At 52.7% G+C, this 22,283-nt stretch overlaps 1 protein-coding gene across 4 annotated transcripts in view; it reads right to left on the bottom strand.

The window, feature by feature from the left end:
- Positions 1 to 1,363: 1,363 nt before the first annotated feature.
- HIRA (histone cell cycle regulator) overlaps positions 1,364 to 22,283 on the bottom strand; it is an 86,587-nt gene continuing 65,667 nt past the window's right edge. For all 4 annotated transcript variants that reach the window (XM_072599816.1, XM_072599817.1, XM_072599818.1 and 1 more), the window contains 11 exons: positions 18,822 to 19,004; positions 15,827 to 16,031; positions 15,128 to 15,226; positions 13,515 to 13,663; positions 11,901 to 12,062; positions 8,904 to 8,962; positions 8,208 to 8,313; positions 6,605 to 6,727; positions 5,113 to 5,276; positions 4,644 to 4,732; positions 1,364 to 2,269 (listed from right to left, as the gene is read on the bottom strand). In XM_072599816.1, the coding sequence (XP_072455917.1) occupies positions 2,153 to 2,269; positions 4,644 to 4,732; positions 5,113 to 5,276; positions 6,605 to 6,727; positions 8,208 to 8,313; positions 8,904 to 8,962; positions 11,901 to 12,062; positions 13,515 to 13,663; positions 15,128 to 15,226; positions 15,827 to 16,031; positions 18,822 to 19,004 (1,456 nt within the window). In that variant the 3' untranslated portion in view covers positions 1,364 to 2,152. The remainder of the gene's footprint in view (positions 2,270 to 4,643; positions 4,733 to 5,112; positions 5,277 to 6,604; positions 6,728 to 8,207; positions 8,314 to 8,903; positions 8,963 to 11,900; positions 12,063 to 13,514; positions 13,664 to 15,127; positions 15,227 to 15,826; positions 16,032 to 18,821; positions 19,005 to 22,283) is intronic.

Here is a 22,283-nt window from a genome sequence, read left to right as displayed (position 1 = left end):
TGCTGCCCAAAGTACCTGCCTCCACTCAATCTGGGAGCCCAGGAAGCCAGCCCCAAGGCCAGCTGGGTCAGCTCTGGACCTGGGGTGTGTGTGTGTGTGTGTGTGTGTGCTGTTTTGTAGGTGGTCCAAGCAACTGGGCTCTACCTTGGAACTAGGAGGAAGGGTGAGACGATGCCTCGTGGCCCCCCTCCCAAAACTGAAATCATGCCTTTCAGAACCCACTTGTCTGAGGCGACACCTACCTCCACAGGCATCTGTGCTGAAATGCAATCAGCCTCCATTCAGGGAGACCCACAATGCACTTTTCTGGCCAGTGACACTGCCCTGGGAGCCACCCTCCAAAGCAGGCGGTGCAGATGCCACTTCTGTAGATGACGGGAAGGGATTTACTTAAGGCCAAAAGGCTACTAAGAACTAAGGCAGGGAACCCAACCCCGGCCTCCCCCTTCTAAAGGCCACCCATCAGTGAATGAACTCAAACTGTGTTCAATGCTCCGGGGCCAGATCTCAGGGTGATGGGCAAGGAGGAGGTGCAGGACGACTCTGGACATCCATCCCCATCTCATCAGCCTTGAGTTGGGAGTGAGGGAGAAAAAGCCCTAAGGGACTGAGGGATAAGAAAAGGTGACAGCCCCTCAGTGACTTCTTTGGGCCTGGGAGGGGGATGGATGACCTAGAGAGCAGACTGGGCTAGCTTCTTGGGGTGCCACCTTGGCGGAGGAGCGTAGGCCCAGGCCCTTGTCGGTGAGAGCCTTTCAGATCACTTCCAAACAACAGTTCAGAGAGATCGTGGACATCTCTGCAGTTTGGAGAAGCTGCTGGGGTTGGCTCCCAGGAAGGTAGCCCCTGGGAGTGAGAGGAGCCCAGATACTGCTCCGAGGCTAGAGATCTGACCCGCCAGCCTGAATGCCCTTGACTCAAGATGTCAGAAGCCTGAGGCTCCTGGCTGGCACCCATCTGTTGGGGGACCTTGAACAAATTCTTTCGCTTCTCTTGTGCTCTCAGCTTTCTTCTGGGTAAAATGAAAGTGCTAGACTAATGCTCACTTAGGTCCGTCTGGCTCAAACATTCTGTGCTCCCATCTTAATATTTGGAATTCTGTTTTAAGGCATCGCTCCCCTCCCCACCAGTGACATTCTACACGTGTGTGCATGTGTGTATGTACACCACAAGGTCCCCAGTGAGATGGAGCACACACAATTGTCCAGCTGACTCCAGGTCACAGAATGGCATGGGGCAGGGGTCACCTGCATAGCCCTGTACCTGCTGGCGGGAGCTCACCCTTCTTCCCAGTGACTACAGACAGACCCTTAGGGGAGCTGGGCAGGGTAAGCGCCAGGAAAAGCCTGGCAGAAGGCCTGGCTGAGTTTGTATCCAATGCTGTGTTCATTTATTTCATACTTACAAAAAGAATTGCCCGCCCCTTGTCCCTTCCCAGAAAAACGGTCTCTTTTACAAACATTTAAAAATTAAAAACCAAATGAGGACAGGTTAATTTTGGTACAATTACTGAGCAAGGAGCAGTCATAATTAGAGTTGTGATGTCCTATGGGTGCCAAGTGTCCATGTGCCCCATAGGGAAATCCTGATTAGTGGCCAAGGAAGTCCTCAAGGAAAGCCCGCCCGTGGGGGAAGCGCAGCCTTCCTCTGGGCAGGGAGTCTCTGGGCGGCTCGCACCTTCCTCTCGGAGGGCGGGCAGCTTCCACCTTCTGCCTGGCAGGGCTCCGAGCCCACGGAGCTCCTGGGGCCCCAGGGCTGCCTGCGGCCACTGGCGCTGAGCTTGTTGCCTGCAGGATGGCCGGCTCCCTCCGCCTCCCCAACTGCTTGTGGCAAGTCCCCTGGAGCACATGGGGAGGCCTCCCAGCCCCATGGAGCTGCAGCTCCCTGCAGTCCCAGGACCTTGTTCTGGAGAGGGAGGTCCTTCTATGAAGGAGAGTTGGGTCTGGCCGTGTCTGGATGTTGCACACCCTGTGCCGTGATCTCCTTGGACAAAAACGGGCCCCTGGGCACTGGAGGCCCTCCCGCTGGCTCCTGTCGGGAGGGCAGGGCGGCCGTCTGTCCATCAGGCAAGACATGGCTATGTCAGTACTGGGTCAGTGTCGAGAAGGGGTGTTCCTCCTAGAGCAGGCCACCTCCAGAAAACCAGAAGCAGCTACTTGTCTCTCAGGATGTCTAGCTGCTCTTGGTACTCTGTGAACAGTCGCTGGAAGCGCAGGTTCTGACCGATGACTGGAAGCAGCTCTTTGAGGAGTTCTCGCTTTCGTAAGCCCTGCATACAGAGACAAGAGGGCACAGGGGGGTGAAGGGGGTGAAGGCTGCCCAGCTGCCCAGCTGCCCACCCTCGGGGCCTCCTAGGGCCTCATCTCCTCACCTGGCCACCTACGGGACTCACAGGAAGCGAAGAGAGAAAACGGATGGAAAAAAGGAAAAAAGCCAAAAGGTGCTGATGTGACAGACTGAGCAGCCTGCTAGACATAGAGGGCACACCGCAGGGCGGCACCTGTCACTGCTGCCTGTGCCTGTGGAGGGGAGGTCCCAGATCACCAGCGTCTAGGCAAAGGGACCTCGGAGGCAGTGGGGCCCACTTGAGCCTGACCACCCCGCTTTGACTCCAGGACCCCCATGGAAGGGGACCCAGCCTCCCTCTCCTGAGACAAGCCTGAGTGGGCACTGTGCCCTTCTCCCTCTGCTCCGGGCTCTGCTCCTTGGGGACCAGGCAGAACCATGCTGATTCCTCAGATGGTGGCTGCTCTCCGGTGGCAGTGACAGACTATGAGCACCTTGAAAGCAGGCCCTTGTCCAGTTTGGTTACTTACTGTATTTTCAGTGCTAACCACAGACAGTGCCCAGCACACAGAGGGTACCTAATTAATGCTGTGGACTGACTGGCAATCTCCAGCTAATTGACTCATTTCCCAAATGTGGTCCCAGGACTGAACATGATAGTCCAAAGATGGTCTGGCCAGGGAAGATGAGCCCTGTCGCCTTCGTCTAACTGCACAGTCTACACTGTATTCATTTGTTTTCTTGGCATCTGTACATGCTTGGGCCAACTCATAAAGCTTGCGGTCCACTAAGACTCCCAAATCTTTTTCCCCCAGATAACATGCTGTCCCAGCATACCTCCGGATCTCTACTTGCGAACCCAAGGGCAGTGGGAGAAGAACCTCTCACTTATACTTTTTCATTTTCCCCTTGTTAGATTAACCACAATATTCTAGGTTACAGGAATTTTTGAATCCTGGCAGCCACTGTGGTAGCCACTGGCTCAACAGTTGGGGTCTCCCATAATTTAAAGCAGCATGCACCCCATTTACATGGTCATCCAAACCACCGAGGAAAGCATCACTTCTTAGCCTCCCCTGCTGGGGACCCTCCTGGAGCCTTCCCTATTGGGGTAAAAAGTCCAGCTTTCTCTCTCTCCTGTTTGGGCCAGAGCCCACAATCAAGTAGGAAGAGCACATCTTGGGGCAGATGTTGCAACAGCCCCCCAAGGGACTGCAAAGGCTTTCTGGATGGTGTCTCCTTCAGGGCCCCAGCCCTGGGGTGGGAATGGGACCGAAACTCAGGCCTTCTCATGCCACGTCTCAGTATAAACCAGGAAACAAACAGCTTGGATGTCCTTGATATTGGATTGAATCTCTCTAGCATTTAGGGTCTCTCTACCCTGCTACATCAAGTAGCTATTTAATGTATCTGTGTCTATCTACCCATCCGCTTGTTCATCTGTCCGTCTATGTCTGTGTATCTGCTCATCCATCTTTCTGTCCACAACTGTGTATCTGCCCGTCTGTCTGTGTATCGGCCCATCTGGCTGTCCATCCGTGGCTATGTATCTGTTTTCTCTCTCCCTCTCTCTTCCTAACCTGTTGATCTAGACCATTAATTACATCTTGGTGGGGCAACAGACAGATTACCAGACTTGGGATCAGTATGAACTGAGTTCCAATCCTGCCTCAGGCACTGAGAGGCTGTGTGACCCTGGACCAAATTAGCCTTAGTTTCCTCAGGCCTGGCCCTCCCCAAGCACTCTGCAGGAGGCAGTTAAGGCTCAGAGGCCAAAGGCAGGAACGGGCCCAGAGAACTCATTCTCACGCCTTCCTGGCATTCTCTTGGTGAGGGCAGAGCCAGGGTGGTCTGCTGGGGACCACAGGCCTGGGGAGCCCCCTTTGGAAGGGTGAGAAGACCCAAGTCCTCTGCCTGTCATCGTCTAGCATTCTGCCAGGGCCTCTTGCTCCGCATTTTCCCCTTTCGTAAATAAATGGTTTTAATAGGATCAGAAAGAACTCTGGAGCAAGAGGTGACCTAATCATCTCTTATTTTATAGATGATGAAATTGAGGGGCAAGGAAGTAATGGGACTTTTGAACCCAGTGCTTTTTGTCCTGCACCTCCTTCTCATGTGAGAGGGTGGCTCTTCGAGGGGGCCTTCTCCTCTGCCCCTGCCCTCACTCCAAGGCCCAGGACCCTCTTGCTCCATAGTACTCTCTTCTGCGCCCCCTCCAGTTGCCCTTCCTTCCACCTGGTGCACCCAGGAGGACGGGCCTCTCTGGAGGGGGTCCCCAGCAGTGTGCCATTTTTAAAAGGCTGCCCTCCTTTGGGGCAGCACTGAGTATCCTGGCAGAAAGGAGTGTGAGGCCTTACCACCACCGTTGATGCCCACTGACTTCCAGTAGAGGAGTGGACTGGCCCCAGCAAATCCTTGCATAATTCTCGAAGCCGATGTTCAAACCCTGCACATGAAAGAAGGAGACAGTGAAGTGGCCCGTGGATGTGCAAATGGGGCTTCAGACTGCAACATGGGTGGTTGAGGGGCCTCTGGGGCTGGGGTCCTGGTGGCTCCAGAAATAATTCCCTCCCCACCCCTGCTCCAGTCAGGGCTGACACTTTCTTAGCAAAGCCTCTGGGGATTCTTCCCTACTCCAGGGATGGAGGTACACAGGTCCTAAGCAAGTCTTTGTTTCTCAGGCCCACCTGAGAATCAGGTGCTTGGTAAATCCTGGCTGTTGAAGCAGCTCACATCTGGGCCAGGATCCCTCAGTTATGGACTTAGGTCCTCTCAGCAACCCACCCAGCACCCTCAATCGGCTGGTGGAAGGGGGCCCTGGCTCACCTTCATTAACTAGGTACCGTGCATAGATGAGGAGCCAGTGGCGATATTCATGGCTGGACTGTAAAGTCAGTGCAGCCGCCATCTGGCTCTCTAGGTAGGCCAAGGTGGTCTCTTGCTGGACTAAATGAGGCACAGAGAACAACCGAGTAGCTTGTCTTCCTGAACTGCAAAGACAAGATGAGGGGGTATGGGATGAGCTGGGGACCTGCCCACCCTTCACCTGGGCTTTCTCCTGTATTCTCCCTCAAAGCACAAGAAGGTAAGTGGGGGAGGGGGTGCACAAGTAATAGAGAGGAGGATCGGAGCCAAGCAGGACACAGGGAATGGAAAGAGTTGGGGGAGGGGAAAGAGGCCAGTCCTCCTTGGCCCCACCTCTCCAGCCCAGACCACAGGCCTTCTTGCTTTCCATCCAATCAACACCTATTCCTGCACCACAAACAACTGTGAATATGGTGAGACCAGACCCTTCCTTCCTAAGCCTGGGGAGCATCCCACTCTCCTCCCTTGGTCATGGGCCTCCCTTGGTACCCTCTATCCACCCACCTACCCCAAAACGCTGCTGCAAAATGGCCAGGGCAGGCTGACCATGGACAACTCTGTGTCAGAACCAGATACCGCTCAATAAGGGGGAGGATACTCCTAATGAACCAGCCTGTGCCCTGGCCCTATGGAGACTGACTTCTGGGCTTGGTCAGCCATCAGGAGAATTCAGCATTTATTAAAGCACCTCATGTATGCCAGGCCCTGCACTTCTGGTCTGTCAGGAGGAGGCAACTTTGCAAACAAACGTACACAAAGTGGACTCCACAGAGGATGCACAAGAAACAATGAACTAAGGCAGGGCTAGGGAAGGTGCCTGAAGCAGGCCAGAAGGTCAGCAGTGGAAGATGGAGAGGGGAGTACAAGAGCCAGGAGGCTGGGACCCCAGAGGTGGGAGGGCTCCAGATCAGGAAGGGATATGAGGCCAAACAGCATTCTGTATTTGCTCCTGGAGGTCATGGGAGATTCCTGAACAGAGGGGTGATGTGGCCAGACCTGAGCTTTAGGAAAATCACTTTAGTGGTTGAAAGGAGGCTGGACTGGAGCAGGGAGAGACTGAGACAGCAGCGGCCCCCTTGGCTTGCACCAGGGAGGGGGTGTATCTGTGAGACGCTGCTGCGATGACCCTTCCTTTGCACCCTCTGGGCCTTACCAGTGCCCTCTCCCTCTGAGCCTGAGGTCCAGGCGTGTGGGGTCATCTGCAAGGATTTTCAGTCTGTATTTTGAGCATGTGAGCAGTGCCTGGCACATTTTCATTCTTTCCTTCTCTAACAGGGAGAGTACTCTACAAACTTTACGCTGCTGCTTACATGCTGGCCTCTTCTACGCTCACCATCATCTGTCCATTTGTCCGTCCGTCCATCCATCCATCCATCCATCCATCCATCCATCCATCCATCCATCCATTTATTCGTTCATTCAGTTCCTGGGGGGAGGCAGGGGGTATGCGTACTTGGACGTGCGTCCCTGGATGATGGCGAGGGGTCCAGAGCACAACATGGCCTCCTGGGATGGTAAGCTGCTCCTGTAGTCTGCACACTGGGCCAGGGAATCCTGCTTGTCAGAAACCAGATTCCTAGAGGGGGAAGAAACAGGTATGGTGATGAGGGTGCTTCTGGAGCACTATGTGATGTGCTGGGTTCTGATCCTCATTTTATTACTTAATTAGTGAATTCCTTTGTGTTTGCTTAGCATCAGGACCTGTAAAGTCACAGTGGAGGCAACTCCCCCTAGGCACAGGCCCTCCACCAACAGAGACCAGGGTCTCCTAGGAGAGCTGCCAGGGGGCCCTGAATACTGAAGGAACTGGCCCACCTCAAACAGCCAGCGGGCCTCAAGCCTAGACTGGTGGCATCTCTGGTTCCCTGTGGAGCCTGTAGCCTGGGGTACTGGCAGTAGAGGTGGAAAGGCCCTGGGAGGGCAGCCTGTTCGGGAGCTGAGGAGGCAACCCACACCAGCTTTGTCCAGCCCTGGTCTGTGCGTGGGGAGCCAAGGCTTGCCAAGTCACACACAAAGGCTCCCCTGAGGTTCCTCTGGCCCCAAGGCCCGTGCTCTGTCCAGCACACTGAACCTAACTCAGCAGAACATACATGTACTCCCTGCTGCTTAGGGTCATGGTGAGCAAGGGGCTTGGTCAGTCACAGGGCCTCACTGTGGCACCTCTCCTGTGAACAAGGTGAGAAGGGGACCTGGGCCACTCTCCAAAGACATTCAGCTACAAGGAGGTGGGACAGCCATGCAGGGATCCCAGGGCATGCCACAAGGGTATCAGAGACCCTGGGGCTCTGACCTCAGTGACAACTGTATGGTACAGTTCTGGGGATCCTAAAGGAGCCACCGCCATCAGCTGCTGCCCCTGGGCACTGGTTTCAGGATAAGAGGAAGGGCAGGGATCATGTTAGCCCTTAGAGAGAAGAGGGAGGGGCAGTGACCTGCCCAATGACAAAGGAGCTGGGGATCTCCAGCACCCCGGGGCAGTCACAGGTGCCTCCTTCACAGCTGGGCAGGGAGGGAAGGCTATTGTTAGCAGGCCTCTGGGCACCCACAAGACTCAGGCCTTTCCACACAGGGGCCTCCAGCTTGGTAAAGCATTTTCCTCACAATAAGCCCAAGCATCAGGTGGCATAAATGTCCTGCCCTTCCAACAGCCAACCGGGAGGTGATTGACTCAAGGTTCACAGACAAAGTTGGTGGCAGAGCCCAGGGCTCAGGCTCTGACGCTCCTCAGCCCTCCCCCACCATCACCCATTGGTGTCTCTCCAGAGGTGACGTGACTGAGTGGGACACGTGGAGAAAGCAGTAAGGGGCAACCCACAACCATTTGCACAGGCCCAGCTGGCCAATGACCCAAGGCTCAGTTTTCAATGATCTGAATCCCTAAAGTGAACTATGGAGCCAGCTGACCTGGAGGAGCCCCTAACTGAGCTCAGGAGCATCAGTACCCATGCCCCCGGCATGTCTGGTGCCTAGTGCCTGCTTTTACCTCCAGGCACACTGCAGCTCCCACGAGAGAAGCAGGAGGACAGGGAGGGAAGCCAGAGGCCCTGTTTACTCACCACGTGGAAAGGGCAGGGTTGAAACAGTAGGCCTTCCCATCAGACAGATTCATCACTGGGATGCCATGCTGGGTCAGCAATATCTGTGAAACAGTCATATCACTTCCTAGAGAGAGAACAGAAGAACGTTGCTCCCATGGCCATTAAGCTTTAGAAATGCCTTGAAAATTTGCTCCTTAATAACGGAAATAACAGAAAATCATTTCTCTAATACATCACAGTTTACAAAGTACTTCACAGGTTAGCTCTATGCTCATCACAAAAATGAGCTAGATCGTATGAATTACTGGGCCTATTTTATAGATGAGGAAACTGAGGCCCAGAATAATGCAGCAACAGATGGAAGATGAGCCCCTCCCTTGAAAACTGACTGGCCTCATCTGAAGGAATCCCATGAGGCCAAGGCCAAGGTCTCATACAACCCTGGGCCTTCTCTTCTGCAGGGTGACCATGCCCCTCCCCCAGACCCTCTTGAGTATGCTTGCTGCACCCAGGACTGAGGAAGGCAGAGGTGGGAGGGCAGGTGGGGCTAGTCAGGGCTGCTGGACCTGGAGCAGGGGGCAGATTTCAGTCGAAGCAGGGACAAAGACAGGACTGCTTCTCTCTCACATGGGGCCACTGCCTAGAGAAGGGGGCTTGTCTTGAGCCAGTCCCTTAAACACGCCCAGCTGGGAAAGGTGAGCAGGCCTCCATTACCTGATAGGATAGTCTGTAGAGACTCGTCTTTGATGATGACTACCTGTTTATGGACATCCCTGTGAAAAGAAATGGGGATAGTCAGTGTTTCCAAAAACAAACCTCACCAATGGGCATGTGTGTGGATTCACTTCTGGACTCCATGTCTAAGGCCATGGGGGAGCCTGGAGCAGGACACACAGCCTTGGCAGAGGAAATGACTTCCCTAGGGACACTGATGTTGTCTCTGGTCTCACATGGAAGCAGCTCAGACTCAGAGAGGTCCCGGAACTCTGAGCCAGAAGAGAGCTTACACATCTTCCAGACCCACCTAGAGAGGCGGGCCAGGTTTCAGGTGAAAAGGTTGGGGGACTGGCATTTGGCACAGGAACATGTGGGACCTGGACCTCCTCCAGGGCAGCTTCCGAGTCCTTGCCCCGCCCTGTGCATACCCAGCACACACTGGGGGCTCAGTGTTTACAGACTGAGCCCCCAGAGGCTCCATTCTTATTTCAAAAACGCCCCTCTCATGCACTGTGTTCATTTGAATACAGACCTAAAAAGAATTCTCTTGGAAGGGAAAAAATATATCAAGTAAAAAACTATTTGAAATAATAAACAACTTTGTTAAAGTTGCAGGTTACAAAATAAACTCACATAAACCATCTGTATTTCTATATATTACTACCAAAGTTCAATAGCAAGAGACAGAAAGAGAAATCTCATTTAAACCTACGGTAGACGCTATAAAATATCTGGGAGTCTACCTGCCAAAACAAACCCAGGGACCATATGAACACAATTACAAAAACTTTTCGCACAAATAAAGTCAGGTCTAAATGAGTAGAAAAACATCTGTTGCTTATGGGTAGGTCAAGCTAATACCATAAAAATGACAAATCTGCCTAAACGAGTTTACTTATTCAGTGCCACACCAATCAAACTATCAAACTACAATTATTTTCTACAGCAAGAAAAAATATCAAAATTCATGTGGAAGAACAAGAGGTCCAGAACATCAAAGGAACTAATGAAAAGAAATACAAGGGAAGGTGGCCTAGCCCTACCAGATCTCAGATTGTATTATAAAGCAGCAGTCATCAAAACCACTTGGTGCTGGCTAAGAAACAGAGGGGTAGACCAGTGGAATAGGTTAGGTACTCAAGACACAGTAGTCAATGAATAAAGCAATCTCCTGTTTGATAAACCCAAGGACCCCAGGTTCTGGGATAAGAACTCACTGTTTGACAAAAATTGCTGGGAAAACTGGGTGACAGAGTGGCAGAAACTGGGCACAGGCCAATGCCTGACACCATACACAAGAATAAAGTCCAAATGGATACACGATCAAGGTATAAAGGGTGATACTATAAACAAATTAGGGGAGCAAGAGATAGTGCATGTGTCAGATTTATGGAGAATGGAGAAATTCATGATCATGCAAGATAAAGTACAGAATGAATAGCTGTGATGACGTTAAATTGGAAAGTTTTTGCCAAACAGACCCAACGCCACGTGGATTAGGAGGGAAGCAGAAAACTGGGAACTTTTACTAGTGTCTGTGATGAAGGCCTCACTTCTAAAATATGTAGAGAACTGAGTCAAATGTACAAGAATACAAGTCATTCCCCAATTGATAAATGGGCAAAGGAGGCAGTTTTCAGAGGAAGAAATTAAAGCTATCTGTAGTCATGAAAAAATGCTCTAAATCATTATTGATTAGAGAGAGGCCAATCAAAACACCTCTGAGGTACCACATCCCACCTTCAGACTGGCTAACATGACAAAACAGGAAGATGATGAATGCTGGAGAAGATGTGGGAGAGGTGGAACACTAACTCATTGTTGGGGGAGCTGTGAGCTGATCCAACCATTCTGGAGAGTAATTTGGAACGATGCCCAAAGGGCTACAGAAATGTTCATGCCCTTTGACCCAGCAGTATCACTTCTAGGACAGTATCCCAAAGAAATCATAAAAATGGGAAAGGGCCCCCCAGGTACAAAAATATTTGTAGCAGCTCTCTTTGTGGAAATCAAGGGGATGCCTATGAATTGGGGAATGGCTGAATAAATTATGGTATATGAATGTAATGGAGTACTATTGCACCATAAGAAATGGTGAACAGGAAGACTTCAGAGAGGCCTGGAAGGACTTATATGAACTGATGCTGAGTGAAAGGAGCAGAACCAGGAGAACTCTGTACACAGCAACAGCCACAGTGTGTGAGTTTTTTCTGGTAGACTTGGCCCTTCACAGCAATGCAAGGAACTTAAAACATTCCCAAAGGACTCTTGAGGCAAAATACCATCCACATCCAGAGAAAGAACTATGGAACTAGAAAGTAGAATGAAACAGAATATTTTCTCTTGTGTTATGTTTTGTTTGAGCTTTTCTCATGGTTTCTCCCATTCATTTTAATTCTTCTATGCAATATGACTAATATGAAAATGTGTTTAATAAGAATGTATGTGTAGAACCCATATAAGATTGCATGCAGCCTCAGGGAGGGAGGGAGGAGAGAGGGAAGGGTAGAAAAATCTAAGACTTACGGAAGTGATTGTATAAAACTGAAAACAAATAAATTTTTTAAAAAAGAAAAGAAAAAATAGAGATGGAAGCCAAAAAACCAATTTTTAAAAATCATCCTATTCAAAAGTGACTGGATGGCTAAGGGTAGGGTCCCTAAGGAAGAAGGTAGAGGCTTCTCTGTGCTACTGAGGCAAATGGCTTTCTGTAACCTCCCAGAGGCACAATGAGACAAGGGGGGCCCAGTGGGTGAGACTCCCACCTGCCTGTGTGCCTTCAGGTATGAGGGGCACAGCCTGGCCTCCAGGTAGCCCCTGAGGGTTTATAGTTTTAGAGGATTCTGACTTACAAGAGACCCTTCCTCCCCTACCCTCACCATCTCTCTCCTCTCTCAGAGACTGACTTTCTTTTCCCAGTCCACAAACTGTCCCTGGTATGAATTGGAATGGGAACCAAGCTCCAGGAGGACAGGGCTGGGCTCAGGTACTTACCACACAGACAAGGTGGCAGCAGAAGTGAGGGCCATGATGTAGGGCCCTGTGCAATGTAGCGTGGAGACGGGGGAGTGCAGGATGATTGGAGGGAGTAGGCGGCGGCCGCAGGCAGAGAACACGGACAGGGTTCTCTTCTCACAGGCGGCACAGACCACGTCACTGGAAGAAGCCAAGAGGAAGCAGGCGTCAATACCAGGAACAGTATAACTGTTCAAGCCTGACTCCCAACACTAGGCTAAGGGGAAAAGCCCATCTTGGGGGTGAGGGTGGAGAGTGAGGAGGGAGAAAAAGAGGAAGGGGAGAGCGAGAAGGGGGAAAGGGGAGGAGAAAGAGGAAGGAATCAAGAGGGAAGGAAGGGGGGAGAGAAGCTTGAGCTTATATAGTATCTGCTAAGTTCTCCAGGCCACCCACGAGTCGGCCCATCCATCAAACATACAGAATAGGTCGCATTTATAACATGCCTGAAGGTTCACAAAGCTCTCCACATCCCATCTGATGTTACAGACTGGTCCATAGATCTGGCACCCCAGGTGATGTGGACCTGACCAGACCGGAGCAGGACTCAGGTGACAGCTGACATGCCTTTGGGAGATACCCCAGTCCTTTCACCAGCCCCAAACACTCTCCCACCACTCTGGAAAGGTCCCCTTGGGATGCTGTCTGGATTCTCTAAAGAATCAATCTTTCAGTTGACCAAGAAACAGTGCATGGGCCATGGAGGGTCTGAGCCAGTGTAGCGCCGGCCCCCTGGGTCGAAGACAGTTGGGCTGTCTAACCCATTCTCTTCCCTTTGCAGAGGAACTGGGATCACTCTGACACCTAACTCCTGACTAAGCAGGAGAAGAAGCCTTTGAGAAGGGGTCTGGGAGACGCCCAGGAAGGGAGAAAAGGCCACAAGACGTAGACAGCTCTAGCATGCTGAGGAGTTCTCCTGTACTGGAGGTTCTATGGTATATGCCTGAGGATGGGGCCCTTTGAGGACCAATCCTGAAAGGTCCCCCAAGACTTTCATGATGATAGCATGATGGAGGCAGCGTGAGCCTTGGTAACCTCACTTCTGCAGAGAAGGAAAATGAAAAGAGGGTGGAGGGCTGGGAGGAGAACCTTGGGGTCACCTCATCCAGCCCCATCACTTTACCTATGAGGAAGCTGAGTAAAGGCTGATTCCATTTATGGAACAATCCACTGTGGCCATCCAAAAACCCTTCTGTGGTTGGGGCTGAATACAGAAGAGCTCTGGTCTACACTGGCTGCTCACAGAAGCCTGTTCTTCTCTGCCACATGCCACGCTTTGGGAGCAGGGGCCTCTCTACCCAGTCCCTGGCTCCTCCTCAGCTGCAACATGGACTGGAAACCAACCAGATGGACCCAACAAGCCTTCACCTAAAAAGCCTACGTGCTGTGGCTCCCAGGCCAAGTGAGAGCCTGCTGGAACCTAGGGGCACCTGTCTCCAGGATGTTCTGGCCATCCCTGACTGCCTCTGCCCCACTCGGGTGCTCCTCTGTAATGCAGTGATGGGATGTGGCAGGGGAGGAGACAGGCCCCAGGGTCAGTACTGGAGCCATGTCAAGGATCCCAGGTGGAGGCCACCAGGACCCACACACACTCACCAGCTGCCTGCTGCAGTGAGAATCCGGCTTGTCAGGACCGTCTCCCACTCTTTTCCTTCCCGAGTACACTTTAAGCGGCTCAGCTTCAAGCCTCCCACTGTGGTTACGTCATTCTCCACTTCAATGTACAGGGAAGGGTCGGCGCTCACCTGCAGAGGGGAGAGAAGCTCTCTAAATGGCTGCATTCCAGTGGGGCTTCCCCACATTTCTGCGTGCCCTGCCCCACAGCGCTTGTCTGGAAGGGGTTCAGGAGGCAGCTGGTCAGGTCAGCCCCACCTGCTCACTCACTGCTGGACTGTCAAGCGGAGAAGGCATCTCTACCAGCTGTATACTCAGCATGGCTTCATAGGCCAGCCTTCAGAGGAAAAAACCTACTTCTGCCTCACCAATATGAGCTCTGAAGGCAGGAGCAGGGGAATAATGTGTCTCAGATTCAGCCAACCTTGTCCTGCAAACCCAGCTTGTCCCACTGCCTCAAGCCCCGGCTGGCATTGATCCTCCCCAGATCTCTGTTCTGCCCCTCTCTGGCGGCCTGTCCTAGGCTTTGCAAAGACCAGCCTCTTAATCAATACTGAGCGAAGCCAGTGCAGGAGACCAGTGTGTTCAAGTCTGGACCTTCACTGCTGCTCATCAGGACAGCTGTCCAGGCGGCTCATGTCACCATTTACCAAAATAGGCAGGTGGTCTGTCCTCATTTATGACCAGCCTGGCCATGATCTGTCTCCGAGCTGAGCCCAAGCTCTCTCTGCAGCTTGAAGGTGCATGGCATCCAGCTAGAAAGCAGCAGGGCCCTGGCAGGGGCATGCCTGGAGCTGCTTCCTCCTCCTATCATTTCTGGGGGCTGAGGGAAGGGGGATTATCGAGACAGGATGATGGAAAAGCTCAGGGATGATCAGAGCGTGTTGGCTAAGGAGGTGGCTATCAACGTCATTTGCCTCAATAAGCATTTATGATGTACCTACTATGTGCCAGGCACTGGGGACACAAGGAAGAGCAATGAATCGGCCCTGCTCTCAAGGAACACACGTTATGATAAACAATGATGCCATCGCTGAATTACATAAACATGAATGTACTTCTACTATAATATATCTTTTATAGTTTACAGCGGATGGGGGAGGCTAGGGGTGAAAGGAGAAACGGGTGAGGACAGAGGAGAAGGCTCCTTGAGTTCTGCCAGAGCTGTGGTGGGCTCATCCTCTACAGCACGTGACTGATGGATGGCCAAGAACCCAGGTCTACCTCCAAGGGCCTTGGCACCCTGGGCCATGGAGGAGCCCCTTTGGGCCCCCTGGTGCTGTCGCTGCAGCTCAGGTGGCTGGCCTGATGGAGGTAAATCCCTGGCTGACTCAGACAGTGCCACCGTGCCAGGTACAGGGGCTCAGGACAAGAGCCTGGGAGGAGGGAACCCAAGGTCAGTCTTAGATCTGGGGACAGAGGATGTACAAAGCAGGCTGGACAAGGGCCTGCCCAGAGAGGGGCAGTCTGTAGGCCTCAGCTCCCTTGGGCCTTGCTGGGGGGCTGAAGCAACAATGCTCCAGACTCCCAAGATTGAGAGATGCCTTGTCTGGGAAAGGAGGGCTCTCCTTGCTCTCCCCAGGCTCCTAGGTTACCTGCAGGGCGAAGGACTTCTGCGGGGCGGGCGTTGGCAGTTTAAGAGCTAGTGCTGGGGCAGACACACAGAGGGCGTCCTTGTCGGCCGTCAGCGGGGACTGAAAGGATCAAACAACAGAGAACGGTCAATGAGTATCTGGCTCAGGGCATACACAGCACAAGGAAGGTGGCCATGTCCTCAGTGCCAGGAAGAAGCCCAAGGTTCAGAGTGGGCTGATGGGCAGCCCAACACGAGGTCACACATGAGGTGGCCGCTTCTGGATCTGTGTGCTTCCGTGGCCCTCCTATTTCCCTTCCAGCTCCTGGGCCCTGTGCTCAGGCTGGTCACTCTGTTGAGCCCTTCCCAAGATCTCTGGTTATCCTGACAATCCTCCAGGCAGGAGGCAGGGCTGTTCTCCTCATTCCCCCTGCAGACACTGCTGCCCTGAGAGGAATCCCAAAACCAGGCCACTGAGAGGAGGGCATGAAGGGTTCCTCAACAAACACCCACCCATCCTCATGGCAACTCCATGTTGTGCAGCACTGGGTCTCATCCCCATTTATGGGTCAGGTAAACGATCCTCAGAGACGTGAGGGACTTGCCCAGGGTCACCTCACCCTTAGGGGCTGAAGCCCTGGACACCAAGATGCCAGATGACCAGGGCTGGGGAAGGCCTAACTGGAGACCCCTGCAGACTCAGAGGCCGAAGCAGCCTCACCTGAACGGACAGCGCCACTGGCAGGAGGCGCGTGTCCTTCCGTGGGCGGCCCTTCTTCTTTTTCTCCACAGTCTCCCCTTCCAGATCTAGCTTCCGCTTGGGCAGTGAGGAGGGCCTGGAAATCGGGATCTTCTCATCACTGTCACTGCTGCTCTCCAGGATGTCCTTGGGCTTGGTCTCTTTCACTAAGTTCTGCTCTTTTAACCTAACACAAGGAAGCAAGATGAGTCTCTGCTGAGTGGTCACCACCTATCCTCCAAGATGGGGGAGATGGGCTGCACCAGAGGGGCTCCCATTTCTGTAGGACCTCCCTTCCCCCTGCACAGGACTTGGAAGAAAGAGACATGGAAGAAAGCTGATCTCATGGGGGTCTGTATGTGCTGGCAGGAGCCAGCCCTCAGCGTCCCTGGCTCCCCAGATGGTCCCTTTAAGGTCCACAGTGGGGTTGCTGACAGGGGATAGGACAGCTAGCCCCAGACTCTGAGTCTGGGGCTAGCTGTCCCGTCCCCTTCCACCAGCCTGCACTGGGCCTCTCTCTCCGGGCTCCTTTTTCCAGCCTGGCCCATGGCCCATCTCTTGGCATTCTCCTTCAGGGGCCTCAGCCAGGTGTCTTTCCTGCACTCCAGGGCAGGGCCACCCAGTGGAAGCCTCTGCTTAGAGCCTGCAAGATGGTATTCCATCCCTGCTCTCCTTTGCACTCCCTTCAGGTAACAACATGGAGGACTCTTGGACACTCCCCAAAATCAAAGCCATCCTCAAAGAACCAACATGGGCCACTGAGTCAATTCCAAAGGATCTGACTGGGCTCAGAGGCAATATCTAATGAAGGGGCCCAGAAAGAGAGGGGCTAGACTCCTGGCTGGGAGAACTTTGGGGCTTTTGATAGGACACCCCTAATCCACATGGGGAGCTCACGCCCACAGGGGAAGAAAGGCCTGCATGTGAGACACTCACTAGCTGTGTCGCTTGACCTCATCTGCAAAGTGGGAATGAGGATAGCACCTACACCCCAGGACGGCCGTGTAACTCAGAATGTGCTTTGCAAACTGAAGAGCCGTGTAAAACCCGGCACTGCTGCTGGCATTATCACTACTGTTACTATCGTACAGCTTCATGAAGGCCAGTGTGTTTGCTAAGCAATCATGTTACACCGCCATGCCACATGGTTGCTCATGGCTGGCAAGGAGTTTTCACACAGATGGATCCTGGATGCTTTGAGAAGCAGGGTATCCAAGGCCGTCCCAGGCCAAAGGGCACTGCCACAAGATGGGTCAAGGCCCCACGAGAGCTAGAGGCTCACAACTTAGATGATACCCCAGCTCAGCATCCACACCTCCCAAGTCCTGGTCCCTGACAAAGCACAAGGTATGGGTGCCTGAAGTAGCCCCAGGGGTCCTTGGGCATCAGATACCTGGTGAAGACCACTCTTCACAGCACTGCTAAAGCTGAAACGCTCCCCACATATAAACTTGTCCTGTTGTGATCATCAACCTCGTTTATTGAAAAAATGGGCCACTGGCCAGGGAAGGAAAGTGTAAGGCAACAGGCCCAGGGCCTGGAAGTGGGCCTCCGGGAACAGGCTTGAACACTGGCAGGTGCCGAACAGTAACTTTGGTCTCTGGGAGTGCCCAGAGCTCAGGGCATTTGGGAGAATGAGCAGAGATCCCAACGTTAGAGCGGTAAAGAGCATTTAAGGAAGTGAAGACACCTTCTGGCATGAGTTACCAGAGTTCAAGACCTTTGTGGCATGACCATAAGGGAAGTGAAAAGTTCTGCAGACCAGTGAAAAAAAGGCCAGTCTTTGGATCCCCCTGCCAACATGGCTGGGCCTTCTAAGGCCCGAGCTGGGTCCATGCACAGAGCCACGGGCAGAGAGGGGTCTGGGAGAGCGCCATCACCCACTGGCCACTGTCTGTCAAATGGGGTCAATTTCCTTTGCACTGATGTGCTACCAAGTCAGCTCTGAGACAGGCTTTGTATCCCCAGTTCCCTTAAAACGGAAAGCCCAGAAACTGTCTTATTCACAAGATCATCTCATGTGAACACCCTTCCCTCCCTTGCCCCCCACATCATCTCACTCTTTCTTTTTTACCCCTTTCCCACTCCCTTGGTACAGCCCCTTCTGCTGGGAAAGGCCCATGGCTCTCTGTAGGCCGCTCCTCCCCTCCCCTGCCCTCCCTCCACACATGCCTCTGTTCCATCTCTCTGTAGCTGCCGGCTCTCCTCTGATGTTGGCCTGCATGCCCAGGTCTAGCCCTCCATTTGAATAACCCACCATCCTCTCCAGCGCTCATCTCTTGTCTGTCTTTCCTCTCCCTGAAGAGTCAGCTGCCCCTACCTCTCTGCCATCTGTCTTACACAATGCTCTCTCTCTACAGTCCTAAATACAACAGCTATCCCTTCCCCTCACTCTTCTGGCCTCTTCTGACCGGCCTGGGTCTCCATCTCCCTGGCTAGTCTCTTTCTCAGCCTTCACTGCTGAACCACCTTAATTATCTATCTCTCAGGTAATCAGCACAGATCTCCCCAGTCTCTGACTCAGCCCTCTCCCGCCTTGCTCTAGCCTGGGAAGCTCCTTGGATGCCATGAGGATAAGATATGTCTGTGCCACGGCATCTGAACCTGAACACTCCCCAAAGGACCTCATCATTGCCGCTCTCATGCCATTAAGACTGCCATGGATGCTTCCCACTCCTGCCTCTGCCAATTGCCAAGGGCACAAGGCATGACCTCCCTAACGAACTCCGATTCTCACTGCCATGGATGTGTCTCGTTCATTTGTCCCCAGTCTTGCTATCACCTGACCAGGAGCTCCATGAGGGCAGGGACTTTATCCTTCTTTACAGTCATGTGCCAGGGTCAAGCAGAGAGGCACCTCACAGCGGCTTTGTGGTATGGTGGGACACACAAGCCAGGGGTGGCCCAAGCTAAAGGGTCCTGACCTCCTCCCCTCCATTACCACGTCCTTCTCCCCGTCCAGTTCCTTGAACCTTACCGGTCAATGGCAGTCTGGTTCATGTTTGTGATGGCAGCAGTCCCGGTCCCTGATGTGGCTTTGGATCGTTCAGTGAATCGGGAATCAAACGCTTTCATTGGCTCGATCTTGGAAGGGGTCGTTAACACAGAGGAGGACGAAGAGGAGTTGGGGGGGGCGGCTGCAGCCGAGGTAGCATTTACACTGAGAAAAGAAGGAATCAGACAGAAGAGAGGAGATGATGACTTTCTGGGACAAGTGCAATGGGTACCTTGACTCCTGTCTGTCAGGAGGGAGATCCACCAGTGCCCAACACCTCTGAAAGGAGCCCTCCCTTGGCCTCAATGTCCCCAGCAGGTTGTTGGGAGTATATCAGAGGCTTTTCCCATTACTATACAGAATCTCTTCAGATACACACCCAATGTTCATCCACTTCCAGCTTCCAGATTTTAAAAAAATGTAGGAATTTTTATTCAAAATAATGAAAATTCAGAACTTGGTCTAGACAAAATGTTTTTAAGTCACCACTAAACTATAATGCATGAAGATGCCAAGAAACTCAACCTTTTCTAAGCTGGATTGGCTTGAAAGACAGTCGGTGGATCCCAGGAATCTGTGACTCTGTGGGGGCTAGAGGGAGAAGCCAACTGGAAAAATCATCCTGTTTGCTTCCCCTCTCCATCTTGGGCCACCTTCCCTCTCCCATTTGCTCTCTAGGGATGAGGAAATACAGCAGAACAAGCCAAGGACCTCCTTGCAGCTCAGGATCTCATCTGTAACATGGAGGCAATGATCCCTCCTGGCATTAGCATCCCTCATAGCAGAGCCCCAGAAATGGAGCCGTGTCATCAGCATTGGTCCCGAATCCTGTGTTAGTTTAATAGAGATGAAGCACCTCACTTTTCTGAAGCATGCCCTACTGGCAACTGTACCCACCAGAGGTGAAACAGAGGAAACTCCCAGGAAGGCGCCTGCGACAGCTACACTCAAACGGCCACAAGGGGCGCCAGAGTGCAGGCCTCCAATTGAGTTCAAATGGGACCTCGAAATAGAGCTGATCGCGGGCCAGTCTCTTAACCTGTTTGCCTCAGTCCCCTCATCTACAAAATGGGGTGACAACAGCATCAGCTCTTCACGGCTGCTGTGAAGCTCAAATAAGACAATGTGTTCCAAGTCCTTAGCACAGTGCCTGGCACACAGTAGGTGCCAATTCCCTTCTGCCTCCCGTTCACATGAGGACAAGTCAGTTATTAACGGGGATCTAGGTTTCCAGAAACAAGCAGAAAACTGCTGCCAAGCCCACCCTCAAACAGAGGGCAGGAGATACGCATGTGTCCGAAGGGGAAAATCAGAGGGGAGTGTCCTCAGGCAGCGACAAGAGGCCCAGGGCTGGAAGGCAGTCCTCGGGAGCAAAGTGTGGATGAGTTTGGCCAGTGACTTCTCACGGAGAGCCCTGAGGTCAGAGGCTGGGACCTCGGACTCTTGCTGAGGCTTTCTAGAAACATGATCTGAACCTAAGCTTTCCTACCTATAAACAGCATATCTGCCCATCAGCTGCCCCTCGAGAACTCTCCAAAAGCACGTTTCTGCTGCACCTCCAAGGCGCCCCTTCTCTAAGAGACCATTCCCAACCCCCCTTCACCTGCTGACCATTTCCAATGCACCCTGTCTCTGTCTGGTCCTTAGATGCCATCTGCATGCTGTCTCCCACCATACGTCATGAGTTTTGCCAGAGCAGAGCCCTCCCTCTTATTTTTCTGCTGAGATAAGAAAGTCCCACCTCCTGCCTGCAGAGTGTCTGCCAGGCCTAGAACACCCTCCCTCCTAGCTTCCAGTACAGGGCAGGTGCCAGACCCTCGATGAGACCCTGCCTCATCTCTCTAGCTGCTAGGACCTCCCCACTGGCAACTTCCCTTCCCTTCCTAAAAATGTGTCTTGTATAGAGCTCTCTAGGCCCTGCAGTTTCTCTGAGAGCGGGAAATACTTGGGTTTTTTGTCCTTCTATCCTCATGGCCTGGCACACAGAAGAGGCTGATTATTATTAACCACCACAACGAGAAGGGCTAACATGACTCTAAGGTCTGTCAAGCACTTTCTATACATTCTCTCACTCAATTTCCCCAACAAACTAGGGAGGTGACGGAGGTAAGGGATCCCCATTTTACAGATGGAGAAGCTGAAGCTGAGGTGCCTCATCCAGGACAGATTCCACCACAGGTCTTAGTGATTCCAAGCCTAACACCATCCCCTGCACCAAGCACCTCATGAAGTTGAGCCCTGGGCTAGAGATGCAGGCCTAGAGGACCTGACAGTCCAGGCAGGGGTCACACAAACACACAGGTCACGTCCTGTGGAAGGCTCAAAGGGGGAAAGGTTCTCAGGCAGAGACCACTAGGAGGGCTCCCTGGAGGAGAGGGGAGGGCAGAGATGAAGCCTCTGGGAGCAGAGCCCTAGATCCGTACCTCCTCATACACCCTGAGTAATAAGCACCATCTCATGGCTCACTGCTTTCCTCTTACCACCCCGTGAGAGGCACAGGGCGGTACAGTGGATAGAGACAGCCAAGCCTCAGGCACTTCCTCACCATGGGATCCTCCACTGTAAAATGGGGATCGTAACAGCACCTAACCTGCAGGTTGTTGTGGGGCTAGAATGGGATGACATTCGCCAGGTGCTTAGCAGTGTCCAGGCACATACCAGCTCTTCTATACATGCTCAGGGCCTCTCCTTCCTCTCTGACGTACTTCTTAGCAGTTCTGCCTGGCCCTTGAAGGCAGAACTGGGAGGAAAGATGAAAGGCTTGACATGAGGAAGATCCCAACACAGAATGAGCTGCCACAAGCTAGGGGTGACCCCACAACATCCAGCCTAACCACCCCTCAGTCCTTCTCATCATTTCAAGATGCCTTAACATCACACCCTCCTCATCTCCAGTGTCTGATGAAGTGAGGCTTCTCTTGGCCAAGGATGACCCCCAACACCCTATGCCTTGGCATCTTCCCTTCCTTAACCAAAGCTTTTCCTGAAGCCTCCAGCAATTACTGCCTTTTTATTCTGTTTACAAGCTCCCTCTGAGTGGGGTTCATTCTCTTCTTCTGACTCGGCTCTGGTTCCTGGCTTCTTCCAAGTCTCGGCCCCAATGAATGCTGCTTTCAAGAGGAGCCTTCACTGACCCTGCTCAGTGTTGAGCTGTCCCTTGGTCGCCATCCTGTCAGCACATGGCTCTTGAAGGCTGCTTCCCTCATTAGTGGTAAGGTGTTCAAGAGCACGGGCAGCTCTGCCATCCTTCACACTCCCAGCAACTGGCCCTTAATCCCTGGTGCATGCTGACTGCATCTTCTGCACCAAGTGCCCGTAGACTGCCTGACAGAAATTTCTCAAGTAGGCACAGGTTTGTTTCTTCTGTGCATGTCCAGTGTTTAGCACAGAGATCATTAAGCAAGGCTGGTTGACTGGTTCAGTGACTGAATGAGCCCATCTTCA

Source organism: Notamacropus eugenii, chromosome 4 (genome assembly GCF_028372415.1).
Source record: "Notamacropus eugenii isolate mMacEug1 chromosome 4, mMacEug1.pri_v2, whole genome shotgun sequence".
NCBI lineage: Eukaryota > Metazoa > Chordata > Mammalia > Diprotodontia > Macropodidae > Notamacropus > Notamacropus eugenii.
The sequence above is the reverse complement of the archived record's forward strand: the minus strand, read 5'-3'. Positions and strand labels throughout refer to the sequence as shown.